At 43.3% G+C, this 17,818-nt stretch overlaps 1 protein-coding gene across 1 annotated transcript in view; it reads left to right on the top strand.

Moving 5' to 3' along the window:
- The first annotated feature begins 2,697 nt into the window (after window positions 1-2,697).
- The window catches only part of FLT3 (fms related receptor tyrosine kinase 3), a 106,314-nt gene continuing 91,193 nt past the window's right edge, over window positions 2,698-17,818 (top strand). The window contains exon 1 of the mRNA XM_056110052.1: window positions 2,698-2,971. Coding sequence (XP_055966027.1) covers window positions 2,929-2,971 — 43 coding nt within the window. The 5' untranslated portion in view covers window positions 2,698-2,928. The remainder of the gene's footprint in view (window positions 2,972-17,818) is intronic.

Below are 17,818 nucleotides of genomic sequence, written 5' to 3'. Positions count from 1 at the left end.
GAATAATGGGAGGACTGTGATCATGATTTGGATAATTAGTAATGATTATAAGTCATAATGTAGGAACTTCTTGTGCATTTTTGTGCATCTATGGAGTTTATCTTAGGCATATACACATAGGGGTGAAACTTCTGTGTGTGGGGTGGTTTACACATGTTCAACTTAGAAAGGAATGTCAAATTATTTTTCAAAGCTTATACTTCCTGTAATACTTCCTGTTAAAAGTAACCCATTGCTCTGAATCCTTACTAATGCTCACTGATGACAGATTTTTCCAACTGGTGGGTTCAGATGCTATGCTAATAGAAGATGTGGCAAGAAAGATTCACAGGATGAACACATGCTTTGCATGCAGGAGGTCTGTGTTTAACTCCCAGGACTACATGATCCCTCCACCATCCACCCCAAAACAGCAGGGAGTAAGCCCTGAGCACTACCAGATACAGCCCTCAAATAAAACCAGTAAATTAAAAGAAAAATGTGTATCACTAATCATCAGGGAGATGCAAATAAAAACAACAATGAGATACCATCTCACACCACAGAGACTGGTACACATCAAAAAGAAGAAAAACAACCAGTGCTGGCATGGATGTGGGGAGAAAGGGACTCTCTTTCATTGTTGGTGGGAATGCTGAGTCCAGCTTTTTAGAAAACAATATGGACAGTCCTGCAAAAACTAGAAATTGAGCTCCCATATGACCCCACATATCACTTTTGGGAATATATCCCAAGGGTGCAAAAAAGCACAGTAGAAATAATATCTGCACCTGTATGTTCATTGCACCACTTTTCACAATAGCCAGGATGTGGAAACATCCCGAGTGCCTGAGAACAGGCCACTGGTTAAAGAAACTTTGGTACATCTACACAATGAAATACTATGCAGCTGTTAAGAGAGATGAAGTCATGAAATTTGCTTATAAGTGGATGGTCATGGAGAGTATCTTGCTAAATGAAATGAGTCAGAAAGAGAGAGGCAGAAAGAATGACTGCACTAATTTGTAGAATATAAAGTAACATAATATGAGACTAACTCCCAAGGACAGTAAAGACAAGGGCCAGGAGAACTGCTCCATGGTTGGTGGTCTGCCTTCTGAGCTGGGGGAGAGAAGGCCTCAGGAATAGAGAAGGGTTCAATAAGTCAATGATGTTTGGAGGGATTGCTCTGGATGGGAGATATATGGTGGAAGTAGATAAAAGACCAAACATGATGGCCTCTCAGCATCTGTATTGCAAACCATAATGCCCCAAAAGAGAGAAAGAGTAAGAGGAAAATTGTCTGCCACAGGGGAAGGGGGAAGGGTAGGGTACTGGGGTACTGGGGTCATTGGTGGTAGAAAATGTACAGTGGTGGAGAGATAGGTGTTTGATCATTATTTGACTGAAACTCAAACATGAAATCTTTGTAAGTGTATCTCATAGTGATTCAATAATTTAAAAAATGTGTAAAACTATGCTATGTCGCTGATACAGCAACTGAGTTCGCATGAATATCAATCAAATAGTCCTTTTACTTGTCCTTCTATTCAGGAAAACATAGAGTTTCACATTTAAAAAACAAATTTTAGGCATTCCACCTGTAAACTGGGGTACCAAAGATCGCTTGCAAGGCAAGTACCTACCCACTGTTTATCTCTCTGGGCCCTGTCCCATGATTTTTGTTCATGGGTTCATCCGTGGGTGTACACTGAGTTGCTTCCACCCTTTGGCGCTTGAGGAAAATGAGTGTGGGGGTACAAATATCTCTTCACAACCCTACTTTCAATTCTTTGGGTATGCACCCAAAAATGGAGATTCTGGATGATACAGAATACAATAAATCGCTTAGAAATTTTGACAAACTTGGCTTTTCATAGTAGGAAAAACGCAACCCTTTTGTAAGCAACTCATAGTAGGAAAAATTGAGGAGTAACTATTATCGCAGCTTATTAGAAAATACCTAAAAGCATCAAGAGACTGTTTCTTAGAATTTGCCAGCACTGTAAACGCTTTGGACACCTCCCCCATGCACGAGGTGTGTGACAAGAACTCAGCGGACACGTGGCTTCGAGGGTCAAAGCGCACAGGATGGAGCGATCCAGACGCACATCCAGGGATTTCCCGTCTCCAGTATTATTGTATGTTCAAGAATGTTCAACCTGAAATATTATGCGATGAAGAACAAGAATTACAAAACGGGTCATTCAAAACAGCCTCTGGGAAGCGACACCTCGGCATCTGGCTTCCATTCCTATGGCCTGCCCCATCGCCTTGGTTGGCATTGAAGTCCCGCCGCTTCTCTGCCCTCCTCTGCTTCCTGCCTCCTGGGAGCTGTCAGGGGCGCCGAAGGACGCCAGTCCGTGGCTCGGACCCAGCGAGAGTGGCCAGAGAACCCTCTGCTCGCCGTGCGCTGTCCAGAGCCGCGCGCGCGTGGTGCAGGTCGAGCCCCGAGCCATCCTGGGACCTCGGGTGCCCGCGAGAGCGCGGAGGAAGAAGCGGCTTGTCCGCGGGCCGCAGGCTCCGGAATCCCCAGGAGACCGTCAGGGGGCTCCGGAGGAAACCCCCCTCCAGCCCGGGTCCGCAGCGGGAGCCGTGGGGCGCGTGCGTTTGCCGGCGGAGCCGCGCCCATCTCCCCCGCCCGGGGTGGCGGCGGCGGGGCGCAGGGGAGCGCGGGCTGCGGACCGCGGCGGGCACGTGGGCACGGCCGCAGCGCTGCGCCAGGCACCAGCTGGGCTGTCCGGCTCGGCCCAGCCTCTCGGCTGGCGCCTCGGCCCCCGCGGGTGGGGACAGGGATCCTCCCCCCGGCCACTTTGCACCAGTCCGGGGGAATGTGCGGTCGGTGACGCGCATCCTTAAGCGAGCCACCTGCAGCGCGGGGCGCGCCGCTCCGGGCGGCATCGCGGGGCTGGGCCGGCGCGGCCTGGGGTACCCCGGGCTCTGGAGGCCATGCCGGCGTCGGCGCGCCCTGGCAGCCGGCTGCAACTGCTCGGTAAGGCCCAGCGCGCCCACTCGCGGCCCCCACCCGGCACGGTGGCCCTGGGCACGCGCTCCTGCGTCCCGGCCGTCCCCTCGCTCCTCCCCGCGCTCGCTCCTCACCCCGTGCCCGCGACCCTGCCACTTGCCCCGCACTGGCCCGTGGTCCCCCGCCGGCGGCCCCAACCCTCGTCTCGGCCTCGCCCCCCGCCCCGCGCGCCCGCCCCGCCGACCCCGCCGCAGCGCGCTCCGGGTGGGCCGTGCGCGGCGCTCTGCGGCCCGCGGGGTGACGCCAGGTGACCCGGGCTGGCGCCTGCCGCAGCCCCGGGTGCCGCAGAGCCCGGGGGTGGGGCCGGGGGGTCTTGATCGCCTTCCCTTTGAGTTCAGTGGTCTGGAGCGAAGTGGGATGGGGAAAGAGTCCCGGGTTCTGCCCTAGAGCGAGCCATCCTGCGAAACAACCCCCCCTCGCCCCCCGCCCCGCGAATTTCCCTGGGATCGACGAAGAGTTACTTTGGGTGACATGATGCAAATTGGATTTACAGATGCAATGGCTACCTGCCTCTTCCCCGCCTCCTGGATTTTATTCTGCCATGAAATCCCTGGGCGGGTTTCAAGGACTCAGCTGACTTCCCAATGATTTCCTGGGCAGCTCTTGGTCTGGGGCTGGGAGAAGATCCCCTTTGACACAGTCATTTATTTGGAGAGATGAGGAGGTTAATGGATTTGGGGTGAAGGAGACCAGAGTGGGTAACCCCTCCCAGCCTTGGATTCTGGTGTTAGTTCTGCAATCTTGGGGCTCGCCCCAACCTTGCTCCCGCACCCGGGCGGCCCCCTGGTATGTTCGGTGAGTGAGGCCGTGTAAACCACTGCAGCTGCCACATTCCCAAGAGTCAAGCCTCTGCCGTTAATAGAGAAAATATCTGCCTTATAGGCATGCAGGAATTGTTTCCAGTAGCTTTTGTGACAAATCATTAGGAATTATTGGTAGGAAATGTAACATACGTGGGGGGAAGAGTGGGAAAACAAAGATTGTGCATTTCTTGAACATTCATCTTTGTGAGTTGGTAAATGTATACATCAAATGTGTAGTACAATATGTTTTTTCAGAGTATTAATATAAAAAGTGAGCAGTTTCATCTGCCATTAATCAATATGTGGATTTTCAGTAGCATATAAAGACTTTCCAAAAGTATGGAAATACAACTATATTTAATAATATAACTGTATTTAAGATGCACTGACCTTTAATATATGGGAACATTCTTAGAAATTTCAACTCACCAGTTTTTCTAAATGAGGTATAATGTGCCCATATCAAATAGGTACAAGACTTAAGTCTGTCCTATGTTAAGTCTGTGCTTGCCCACATTACCAACATCAGATCAAGTTGTAGAGCAATTTTGTCTGTACCCAGCAAATCTGGTCAGTATCTCCAAAAGCTGACACTGTTGTGACTTCTAAGAAGAAGCCTGGCCTGTTTTGCATTTCATATAAGCCACCAAACATCCTTCTGCACTTATTATGTCTAGCTTCTTCTACACCTCCTCCTGAGGTGGGATTTAACCTCATCCTCAACAGCAGTGGCCTTGTACTAATGCTATTCCTTGGCAGATGAAGACTACATAATTGATCCTTTCTATTATCAAAGAACATTTAGTTTGTTTCCAATGACCATCCACTTTATCCTTGCTATTGCTGAAGAACAATTAGGTTGTTTGCAGTTTGGAGATCATGATAAAGAGCAGGACTGGGTACATTCTTATATGTGTTTTTTGGTGGATAGACATAGCCATTTCTGTTTGTACTATCCCCACAAAGCCAACATGTTAATTTTGGTTGATTCTCTCATGTTTTCCAAAGTGGTTGTACCAGTTTACACTCCATGCTTTGCCTCACATCTTTGCCAACATTTGATTTTGTAGATTTTCTAAAAGTATGGAAGGAAAACCTTAAAAGTAAAGTTTTAGGACTGGAGAGATAGTACAGTGGGTACAGAACTTTCCTGGCATATGACTGACCCAGGCTTGGTCCCGGCACCCACATATGGTCCCCTAAGCATTGCCAGAGTGATTCCTAACTGCATAACTGGGAATAAACTCTGAGCACTGTCAGGTGTGACCCAAAAACCAGATAAAAACAGAACAAATGACTTTAAAATGTGTAAAATATTTGGAGTCCTTGATCTACTCTAGAAGTGGTTCACATTTAACTTTTTTAAGTTCTATCTTTTGTGAGTAGTGTGGAAATCTTCTAAGCAAAATTTTTAAAAATGTAAATATATTCTTCATGATCTTATGTGCATTAGATGTGGATAGCAGGGGAAGCGCTAGGACATTATGAAGAAATGTTACTATTTCTTTCACTGATGTCACAAAAAAATACGTAATCAGTATCTGAAAATTCACACACAGAGCATCAGAGCTGCCATTTTTGTCCTTGTTTCTTGTCTTTTTTTTTTCTTATGACCTACTAACCTAAGGCAGATTATTCCAAAGGTAGAGGGAAGAAATACAAGGGGAAGATTGAGATTTCACAAGACACCAATTCTGTTAATCTGATTTAAGATTCCCTCCAAGGCTAAAAGTCTTCTTCCAAGTGTTGTCATCATACAAGTTTAGATTAGCTTTTCATTAGGCACTTGACAACTATTTATAGTAGATCTTCCTGTGAGTTTAATTGTGAACTACTTAGCTTTCATTTTAGAAAGTGACACCGATTTTCATGATTATAAAGATACTTTCAGTAACTATACTTATCAGGAAAGGGTTTTTAATCTCTTATTGAATTCTCCTGTTGTTTAAGAAACAATCAGAGGGCAAAAGAGTGAATGTGAAGAAGGAAAATTTGCTTTTATTCAGGGAAGATCTCTGATTGAAAAGAAGAGAAAGCATGCATAAAAAATAGTTGACAAACTTCTATTGAATTCCTAATTTTGCTCTAAATACAAGTGGTACAAAGATGAAAGAGATTGAATGGGGAAACTTACGTATAAACAACTATTCCATCCTATTTTAGAAATGCATGGTCATTGCCTTTCCCCAGAAGAAGCATTTGGCACAAAACAGGCTTTAGGTTACTTAAATCTTTCAATACAGTTATGATCACTACATATCTATAAATAAAAATATTGTGTTTCAGGGGCTGGAGCGATAGCACAGTGGGGAGGGCGTCTGCCTAGCACGCAGCCAACATGGCCGACCCGAGTTCGATTCCTCCGCCCCTCTCGGAGAACCCGGCAAGCTACCGAGAGTATTCGATATGCCAGACACAGTAACAACAAAGTCTCCAATGGAGACGTTACTGGGCCCGCTCGAGCAAATCGATGATCAACGGGAGGGCCTTTACTTACTTACTTTACTTATTGTGTTTCAATGAAGAGTGTTTCAACCAGGTCAGAGTTTTTAAGCAATCTCAGGATTTTTGCTCCTAAAATGACTGAAATGGGAATATGTTGTACTTAATGCTTACAAGAAAGAAACTGTTCTTCCACTTAAAATTAAGCTAATGGACTTTTCAGAGTTAAATATGGCCATTGTTTAGGTCTTAGGAAGAAGTAATCTACCAAATGTTTCTTTGAACAAATTTGTTTATTACATTTTACTCCCAGAGAGCTTTCCTGCTGACTGGAGAAGCTTCCAGATAGTTCAGCCTCCTGACTTTCTTTTTGTTCCTCTAATCTTGGCATCCTCTAATGAAAGAACCCTTACAATTTTACATTCAAGAACACCATCTTGCTGACTTTCCAACTCCCTCACTAGATATTGGCTTGATCTTTGGGTAAAGATTCTAATTTACGAAGCAGGGCAATAGCTCCAAGATCTAGTACACATGGAACAAGCATCCCCAAGCCTGGATGTCGCCCTCAAACCAAAACCAGAGTAATTCAACCAATAGCATATATTCTAGAAGAAGTAGGTGATCTTGATTCTGGAAGGAACCCTGCAGAAAATAAGAATGAAAAATCGGGGGAAGGAGATTGAGAGGCTTCTCTGGTTTTATAATCTGTTTAGTGTGGTTTTGCCATATTGTGTTTCATCCTTCACTCACTCTGAAGCAGCAGATTGGTGAATATTAAGGTAGATGACTTTGTCACCATAGAGCTTTTTAGTGTTTATTAGAGGATTTTGTGATCAAATTTTTTTCATGGCTCTCAAAAGAGCCCCAGCCACTTTTTATTTAGGTAGCTATTGTTTTATGTCCTAAGAGTTTTCCGTCTTTGAGTATTGTATAAGCTTTAAACCTAGGTGATTTGATTACCTTTGGCTGTTATCTTTTGGTGGTATCACACGTAGTCCTTAAGTGATGGAAAATTTTGCACAACTCACTCATGGTCGTTAATTTGAATCAAACAATTCTATTTTATGGATACCAACACATTTGGAGGAAATTTAAAAATAATACGAAGTATACACACAGTGTTCTTTTGTGGCTAGGGGAATTGCATAAGATCCCAAAAGAGGAACTATTGTTATTTTTTAGGCTAAACAGTGAAAACATTTTTTCACTCTTGTCATTGTAAGGTCAATGGGTGGTTAAGAGTTCTCTGTAGAATTAAAACAGGGTAGTCATTATTTCTTATAATGAGTACATTTTGATTTTGAGCTATTCACTGAATTCCAGATAGCTAGTACTCTTCTATCAAATACTTTGAGTACAATTTTCCTGATGTTAGAGGTTATATTCTTGGAGGTAAATAGGAGTGATAAATTAGAACTTACAAAAAAGTTAGCAAATATGTTCTTTACCATGGATTTTTCTACACTTTAAGTTCCTCATTGGCTTAAAAATAAAAAGGGGAAGGGGAGACGAAATATCTGAGCCCTTCATCAGCTAATACCTATGAAGAACAGCCGCCTTCCTAGCTAGGCAAGTGTTTGCAGAATAATATGAAAAATTTGGGTTCTTTGTTTTATTTGGGTGGGGCCACACTTTGCAGTGCTCCAGGTTTACTCCTATCTCTCTGTTCAAGGATCATTCCTGGCAGGGCTTGGAGAACCTATGGGGTACCAGGGAATGAACCCAGGTTGGATGCATGCAAGAGAGGTGCTCTGCCTGCTATACTTTCTCCAACCCCAAGATGTAAGAAGTTTGAAGATCTCATTGAGAGTCACAGGAATTTCCTTCACATCCGTTTCTTAGACTGTCTCTAGTTGCATGATTTCCAGAACTTTCAGGGCTACAGAGTACTGATTTGTGCCCTCCAAGAACTCAGTCTATGGCTGGGAGTGTCAACAGGAAAGGGTCAGGCATAGGAAAGGGGAAAGGTGGAGCACCACTAGAACAGAATAGACCGAGGCAGAATCTCTAAACCCAGACTGAGAAAACAAGACAACGGTGATGACTTTAAGAGAAACAAATGCTGCCCAAAGGACCAGAGAGATAGTACAGAGCTTGGTACTCACTCTACCATATGGCCATTGCTGATCTCCAGCACCTCTTGGTCCCCTAGCACTGCGGGTCTGGGCCAACCCCTGTACCCAAAAAAGACAATGGAAGGGAGAAAATCATCCCTGTGAATGGGAGAGCAAAGAAAAACATGTGGAGGATGACAGCCTAAACACAAGGTCTGTCTTCATTCCAGTTTTCTGGTACACAGCATAGAAAGCCTGCAGAATTTGAGTAATTGTCATTTGAAAAGTTGAAATTCTGAGAAGTTTTGTGTGATTGCTTACTGGACAGCTTTAAAGAAAAATAAAGGTTACCCGAGGCACAATGTATAATATGTGCAGAACGTTTCATGATTGTAATGAAGGAAAGAAACTTTTCTTTATCATATGATTCAGGGGTTTCCGAACTTATTTGACCTACCACCTCACCCCCTTTCAGGAAAAAATTATTCCATTGACCCAGAAAAATCTACATTCTTTAAGTAAACAGAAAACACCCCAGTTGTTCCTAAAACCATTATGCCCCACGTCCACAATCCCAGCATCCCTGAGAGATAAGTTTCACCCACTTTGGGAAAGATAGTCATAAACTAAGAGGCTCTGGATGGATTTCCCCAGGTTCACTATATCCCAAAGCAGCTATGTCTATGAGCACGTACATTTCAGGATGTAGGGCGTTCGCCTTACAAGCGGCCAACATGGCCGACCCGAGTTCGATTCCTCCGCCCCTCTCAGAGAGCCCGGCAAGCTACCGAGAGTATTCAATATGCCAAACACAGTAACAACAAAGTCTCCAATGGAGACGTTACTGGGCCCACTCGAACAAATCGACGATCAACGGGAGGGCCTTTACCTTTACCTTTACCTTCTTTGAAAAGAATAATTGCTTTCATCAGATTTGCCAAGGGATCTGGGACTCAAGAAAAAACAAGGGGGTTCAGAGAAGAGAGAGAGAGAGAGAGAGAGAGAGAGAGAGAGAGAGAGAGAGAGAGAGAGAAACAAACAGACAGACTAGAGCAGGCCTTGCATGTGGCCGGCCAATCTGGGTACCCCATATGGTCCCCTGAGCCCTGCCAGGAGTGAACCTTGAGCAGAGAACCAGGAGTAAATCCTGTCCACCAGCAAGCATTGTCCCAAAACCGGAAAAGAAAAAGAAGAGAAAAAGCGAGAATCACCACTGCAGTTTTATTGAAGGATGTTAAGCAGAGGAGTGACATGCTCTGATTTGGGTTTTAGGACAGTTCTGGAATCTGAATGGATGGCTGTCGAAGGTCAGGACCATGACAGGCAGTCTGGTTAGGGGTTGTTGGCACCAACCCAGAGACAATGGAGGGCTTGAATGAAGGTAGTGGAGCAGAGGTGCAGGGTTACACATAGATTTGGGAATTATCAAGAAGTAAAAATGTGAAGGTTTGGCACTGCTAGGGTAATGGGAAGTGAGGGGAAGGAAGGAATCAAAATGACTACTGGATTTCTGGCTTTGGCCACAGTGACTATGTTGCTAGTATCAAGAGAGAAGATGGAGGAGGAAGTAGGAAGGAAAAGGGGGGAGTTCAATCTGAGTTAAAAGTTCCAGGGGCCTCCCAGATGTATAGTGACATGTGTGCTTGGGCTAGAAATTTGGAACTCACCAGGCAATGGAAGGGAGTTAAAATTCCTGAGAATTTACCAAGAAAGTCCATAGAATGATGCATGGGGGAAATGAACCTTTCCAGTAACCCTGTTTGAAAGAAAAATGAATACTGGAGTGGTTCTCATACTCAGTGTTACTGAACTCAATGGACTCAGTGGTGAAGATGGAGCTAGAAGTCGCAGCCAAGGCAGACATAGGTAAAAGAGAAGTATATTCTCACGGTGGATAATGAAGAGAGGGAATCAAGTTTCAAAGCAGTGTATACAGGAGAACATTCAATTGCAACATTCTCCTCCTGGAGAGAGCATAGCATCCCACAGGCCAAGGTTCAGAGCCCTCTCTGAAGTCCTTCATCAGAAAGTCATTCACAAATCTGGGTGGTGTTATCACCTTATACATTTCCAGGGCCCAGGCTAAGGAGATTGGGTGGTTTGCTCCTGGGTGCTGTCTTTCTTCTGGCCCTTGTGAAGATCAGAGGGTGCTTCCCCACATTCAGAGACACTCCTCTCTAGGCAGAGATAGTCTTGAGCACTCAGTCACCCTAGATCAGCAACTTTGAGTTCTAAGCATGCTGGGGATGGAGGCCTGAAAATAGTAGCAGAAATGCCTGCCAGTGGCCTGCTGGTTCTGGTTCTGGAAAATGATTTCTCCAGGAAGCTTGGAAGCAATGGCCACACAGACACATTATTCTGCACATCAGACTTGCAATGGCAGGTGCCACACTTAATGGATGGTGGTATTTGACTCACAAAAGCGCTTGTTGGAATGCCAGTTAGAAGGCCGATATTTTCATTCAATCTCAATTTTCTCCTCCTGGAGAGAGCACTAGGGTGAAAGCATTAGATCCCACTGGCTAAGGTTCAGAGCTCTCCTCCAGTCCTTCTTCAGATAGCCATTCACAAATCCAGGTTGTCCTCTGTGCTGTTATCAACATTCTATATATCAGGTTCCCATGACCCCTACTCAGGTTGGAGAAACTTGCTAGAGCAACTTAGAACTCAGGAAAACAGCTTACTTATGAGGCTGTCAGTGCCAGTTGAAAAGCTGCACTGGGACCAGTTATGGGGCTAGGCCGGGGGTGGGGGGTGTGAAGGAGGTGCCTCCATGCATTCTCTTGGCACACATACTCTCTACAATTTGTAGGTTTTTGCCTAGAAACTCAGCAATCTGGTCAAGAATTTTTAGAGAGACTGTGAAAGACACCGACAAAACTGAGTCTGTGCCGGAAGGGGGAGAACCTTTGGGACATTCATGGAAGGATGCTGACTCATGTGGTGGCTGTGCTGTTGGAGCATTGTTGGAACATTGAAATACTGTTAAGAATTGCATTGTCAAAGGGGTGGAGAGATAGTAAAGAGGATAGGGCACTTACCTTGTATGCGCCTGACCTGGCTTTGGTCTCTGACATCCCATATGGTTCCCAAGGATTGCCAAGAGTAATTCCTTAGTGCAGAACGAGGAGTAAGCCCTGTGTATTGCTGGGTGTAACCCCAAAACAAAAAATTTTAAAATATCAGATGATTGAGGCTTGAACAACACTTCAGTTGATAGGGCATTTGCCTAGCATAGGTCTGGCCTGGGTTTGATTCCTGGTACTCATATGGTCCCTCGAGCCACTAGAAGTGATCCCTAAACCTAGAGTCAGGAGTAAGCCCTGAACAATTCCAGGTGTGGAGAATTGAATTTTTCTTGAGTGCCAGGGACTCAGCTTTAGGGGCTATAGTGATTGCTTTGCATGCAGCCAACTCAGGTTCCATCCCTAGGACAAAATAGGTCCCTGAGCAAGGTTGGGAGTGACCCTGGAGCACTGAGTGGGAAGTAGCCCTGAATCTCCAGCTCCTGAACAGCACTGGTATGTTCCCTGGACATTCTTTTTAGTAGAATGGATTCTGCATCCCATCCTCCTCCTTCTGTGCCTGTAAACACCCACTGCTTACCCAATCTGGCCATTCTGGGAAAATTCTATTCTGTGGTGTCCAGCGCCTTCACCCCTAAGAATTCTCCATCATTTCATTTGGTGAATCATCTCCTAAAATATTTTCTCTCTTTTTTAATGAGGTTGTTTGTTTCCTTATTCATGGATTTACATTATTATTGTTGTTTTTATTATTATTATCATTATTATTTGCTAGGCTTAAACTCAGGACCTGATATATGTAAGCTAAACTCAACCACTCACTGAGTTACACCCCTCGCCCACTGTTTTTACTATAAGGCTTAAAACATTCTTTAAATGTGTTGTAAACAAGTTTTTATGAGATATGTGGTTTTGAAACTATTTTTCTGGGGCCAGAGAGATACTACAGGGGTTACAGCATGTGCTTTACATGTGACGGACCTGGATTTGATTTCTTTCACCACATACAGTCCTTTGAGCACTTCCGGGAGGATCCCATGAGCACAGAGCCAGAAGTAAACCTTGAGCAATTCTGGGTGTGGCCCACAACACACACACATTTCCTTAAGATTTGTCTTTTTAATATTATCTTTTGAAGAATAAAAGTTATTAAGTTTAATGAATTCTACTAGTGGAAAAAAACCTAAACACTGCTTGATCCCACCTAACAAGTTAAAAGCAAAACCTAAAGGGAACAAAGTACTTATTTATTTCTTTATTTTTATTGAATCACTATGAGATACAGTTACAAGCTTTCTGATTTGAGTTTTAATCATACATGATCACCCCTCCACCTCTGCACATTCTCCACCAACAATGTCCCCAGTATACCCTCCCTTTCCAACTCTCCCCCAGTCTCCATGGCAGACAATTTCTCCCATACTCTCTCTACTTTTGGGCATTATGGTTTGCAATACGGATACTGAGAGGTTATCACATTTGATCCTTTTTCTACTTCCAGCATACATCTCCCATCCCGAATGATTCCTCCAACCATCACTGACTTAGTGATCCCTTCTCTAGTCCAGTTGCTTTCTTCCCCAGCTCTTGAGAAAGGCTTCCAACTATGGGGAACATATTCCTGGCCCTTGTGTCTACTGTCCTTGGGTGTCAGTCTCATATTATGTTGTTTTAAATTCCACAAATGAGTGAAGTCATTCTCTATCTGTCCCTCTCTTTCTGACTCATTTCACTTAGCATGATACTTTCCATGTCCATCCACTTATAAGCAAATTTCATGACGTCATCTCTCCTACAGCTGCATAGTATTCCATTGTGTAGATGTACCAAAGTTTCTTTAACCAGTCATTTGTCTTGGGCACTCAGGATGTTTCCAGATACTGGCTACTGTGAACAGTGCTGAAATTAACATACAGGTGCAGATGTCATTTCTACTGTGCTTTTTTGCACCCTCGGTATATATTCCCAGAAGTGGTATTGCTGGGTCATATGGAAGCTCAATTTCTATTTTTGGAGAAATGTCCATATTGTTTTCCCAAAAGGCTGGACCAGTCAGAATTCCCACCAACAATGAATGAGAGTCCCTTTCTCCCCATATCCATGCCAGCACTGATGGTTCTTGTTCTTATTGATGTGTGCCAGTTTCTGTGGTATAAGATGATATCTTATTGTTGTTTTGATTTGCATCTCCCTGATGATTAGCGATGTGAAGCATTTTTTCATGTGCCTTTTGGCCATTTGGATTTGTGTGTGTGTGTGTGTGTGTGTGTGTGTGTGTGTGTGTGTGTGTGTAATGAAAGTTTTGGTTCATTTCTTCTCTCCATTTTTTGATGGGGTTAGAGCATTTTATCTTGTAAAGTTCTACCAGTGTCTTGTATATCCTGGATATTAAGCCCCTATCTGATGGGTATTGGGTAATATTTTTTTCCCATTCTATGGGCTCTTTCTGTATCTTTGTCACTGTTTCTTTTGAGGTCCAGAAGCCTCTTAGTTTAATATAGTCCCATTTGTTTATAGTTATTTCCACTTGCTTGGTCCTTAAAGATGCTTTTAACTTGGGGCTGGAGAGATAGCACAGCGGGTAGGGTATTTGCCTTGCATGCGGCCGACCCGGTTTTGATTCCCAGCATCCCATATGGTCCTCTGAGCACCGCCAGGAGTAACTTCTGAGTGCAGAGCCAGGAGGAACCCCTGTGCATCGCCAAGTGTGATGCAAAAAAGCAAATAAATAAATAAATAAATAGCTTCAATGTCATGGAGGGTTCTGCCTACATTTTCCGCCATGCACCTTATGGATTCGTGTCTGATATTGAGGTATTTTATTCACTTTGATCTGACTTTTGTCCTGGTGTTAGACAGAGGTCAGAGTTAATTTTTTTTTGCAGGTAGCTATCCAGTTTTCCCAGCACCACTTGTAGAAGAGGCTTTCCTTGTTCCACTTCACATTTCTTGCTCCTTTGTCAAAGATTAAGTGATCATATATTTGAGATCTGTGGCAGAATATTCAACTCAGTTCCATTGGTCTGCGAGTCTGTTTCTATCCCAATACCAGGCTGTTTTAATTACTGCTGCTTTGTTGTAGTACAGTTTGAAGTTGGGATAGGTGATGCCACCCATCTTCTTTTTTCCAAGGTTTGCTTTAGCTATTTGTGGGGGTTTATTGTTCCATATGAATTTCAGAAGTGTTTTGTCTATTTCTTTGAAAAATGTTTGGGTATCCTGATAGGGACCACATTAAATCTGTATAATACTTTGGGGAGTATTGCCATTTTGATAATATTAATCCAAGGAACAAAGTATTTATAATGAATTTAATCCCAGAAAAAAGGATTCAAGAAATTTAGCAGAATATAAAAGCATTTAGCAAAAGAATAATTCACAATGTTTAGTAACCAATTTCAAATAAGTAAATAAAGGGTAAAAATTAAGCCCCTAAGAGAAAAGTCAGTCATCCAAAAGGGACTCAAATTATATATATAGAATTAGGGGAAGAACATTAAAATAGTTGTCTTAACTATACCACATGTATTTCTAAAGCTCTTAGGAAAGATTGTAGACATAATGTAAGAACATAGTAGAATAATCACGCAAATGGAATGTTTGAAAACTATATCACACTGGATGAGACTCATAGATTAAATAAAAAAATAGTAATATTGGAGATATATTGAAGAACACGTCAGGGGGTGGCCAAAGCAAAACAAAAACAAAAAGGAAAGAAAGAGAAATAAATCAGTGAGTGTGTTTCTGGCAGGGGAGAGGCCATGATTCTGATGGCAGTTTTCCAGGGTGAGGCTTATCCACCCCACTGCAGATGCGAGAATCCCTATGATTCCCCCAAACATGCGTAACTGACTGCATACTTTGTGCTAGTGGAGACATCCCCCCCTCGCCCCCCAAATCCACTTTTTCCTAAGGGAATCAAGAGAGACACCAAGAACAAATGGGGGCTAAGATACAGTGGCTAGGACATATCTGACTGGGTTCAGTTCCAGTCACCACAGGTTCTCCAGAACCCTGACCCCAACATTTCCGTGGTCACCTTGGTGGCCACTCATTGCCAGGCCTGAGCACCATCACATCTTCGGGCCCTTGCTTTGAACTGCCACTCACTTTAAGCCTGGGCAAGATTCGCCATCAGGATTGCACGGTCTCTTGAGCACTGCTTCGGCCTGTCTCCAAAGAACTTATGAGATAATTAGAAAAAAGGGGGCCTAGGCATCTGCCTTGCAGATGCCAACCTGGGTTAAATCCCTGGCGACCCATATAGTTCCTGAGCCCCACCAGGAGTGATTCCTGAGTGCAGAGCCAGGAGTAACCCCTGAATATTGCTGGATATTGCCCCAAACAAACAAAAATTAAAAAAAAAACAAAGAGCAACATAATAACTTCTTTCAACACTGCAGTAACATTAGTTTATATCACTATATGTGTTTTGGGCTGGAGCGATAGCACAGCGGCAGGGTGTTTGCCTTGCACACAGCCAACATGGCCGACCAGAGTTCGATTCCTCCGCCCCTCTCGGAGAGCCTGGCAAGCTACTGAGAGTATCTCGCCCCCACGGCAGAGCCTGGCAAGCTCCTCCCCGTGATGTATTCGATATGCCAAACACAGTAACAACAAAGTCTCCAATGGAGACGTTACTGGGCCCGCTCGAGCAAATCGATGAACAACGGGAGGACAGTGACAGTGACTATATGTGTTTTAGGAGAGGGGGTTCATGCCTCTTCATATATTTGTTATCACACCATGCCCCCCTGAAGAGTACCTCCACTGAAGTCTATGGCATCCTTGCATTCTTTTTTCCTACCCCTCTTTCTTTCTCGGTAATTTCTGTTCTGGTGTCAGAACCTAATGATTTGTTTTGTTTTTGTTTATTGGTACTTTTGCTTTGTTTGCTGACTGTTTCACACAATATAGGAGGTTTACTCCTGATCATGTAATAAAACTCATTAAACTTCATAATATACACATCAGGGGTTTTGATATTAAAAAAATAAACAGGGGCCGGAAATATAGTACAATGGGTAGGGTGCTTGTCTTGCATGCGCCTGACTTGGGTTTGAGCCCCCAATATCATATGGTCCCCATATGAGCACCACCAAGAGTAATTCCAGCATGCAGAGCCAGAAGTAAGCCCTGAGCATCACCAGGTGTGGCCCAAAAAATGAAACAAAGCAAAAATTAAATAAAAGTTGAAGAGTGGAGGCAGAATACCAGCTAACACAATTCAGAAGAAAGCTGGAGAAACATTAGATAAAGTATATTTCATAGAAAAGCATTAGATAAAGTATATTTCATAGAAAATATGATTAGTAGAACAGAGTAATGGGAAAATTAGTTGGACAGTAATTTCACAATTCATAAGACTTGATTAATAAAAGACATAAAATCCTAGATATACAAATCCTAAATACTGTGCTTCTAATAACAGAGCTTGAAAATAAACCAAGCTAAATCTGACTTGATTGCAAGGCAAAACAGACAGATCTATAATTATATTCAGGGCTTTCAACATATTTCCTTCAATAGTTGATAAAATGCAAAAGAAATTAGATGTAGACGACTTGAACAGTATCAGCCAACTAGCTCTAATTCACATTTATAGAAAGTTTCATTTAATGAGAGCTGAATTACATTAGCTTTCTTTAACTTTTCTTGTGGGGCTTTAGCTAGCATCACTCAGGAGTTAGTGCTCAAGGGTTGCTCCTGGCATTCCTCGGGGGGATCCTGCAGTGTTGGCATTGAACCTTGGCAGCCTGCGTGTGGAGCATGCGCCTGTTGAGTTATCTCTCAGATGCTAAATGTACATTCTTTTTCAGGTACGCACAGTAAACTTAACAAATGTGATTATGTTCTGGACAATAAAAATTTCAATAGAAATTTGGAGAGATTGTATAGGGGTAAGGCACTTACTGTATGCAGCCACCCAGCATTTGACTTACGTTTTGCAGCCTTCCAGCATTTGATCCCCAGCATCATCTATAATTCTCTGAGCCTTACCAGGAGTGATTCCTAAGTGCAGACCCAAGAGTAGGATCTGAGCACAGTCAGGCATGTTCTAAAAATAAGAACAACAACAACAAAAGTTTCAATACATTTAAAAACTGCAAGAAATCCAAAGTGTATCTGTGACTACAATGGCATTAAATTAGAAATTGGTAACAAAAATACATAGAAGAAACCCATATACTTGGAAACCAAACAATACATTTAAAAATAATTCATGGACCAAAGAAGAAACTAAATAATAAATTAGAATATATACTGAACTGGATAAAAATAAAAATATGTGAGAATGCGTATGATGCACCTAAACAATTTCCTAAAGAGGAAAATTTATAGCATTAAATTATTATTAAATAAATAGTCCCATAAAAATATAATGCTAGAAATGAAACTATCAAAGACTAAAGAATCAAATCAGTAACCTTAAATTTAAGCACAGAGGGAGAAATAAAAAAAATTGAATACCATGTAAGCAAA

This window comes from Sorex fumeus, unplaced genomic scaffold (genome assembly GCF_029834395.1).
Source record: "Sorex fumeus unplaced genomic scaffold, SorFum_2.1 ptg000008l, whole genome shotgun sequence".
In the NCBI taxonomy this organism is placed as follows: domain Eukaryota; kingdom Metazoa; phylum Chordata; class Mammalia; order Eulipotyphla; family Soricidae; genus Sorex; species Sorex fumeus.
Note: the sequence above shows the minus strand (reverse complement) of the source record. Positions and strands in the feature narration are given on the sequence as shown.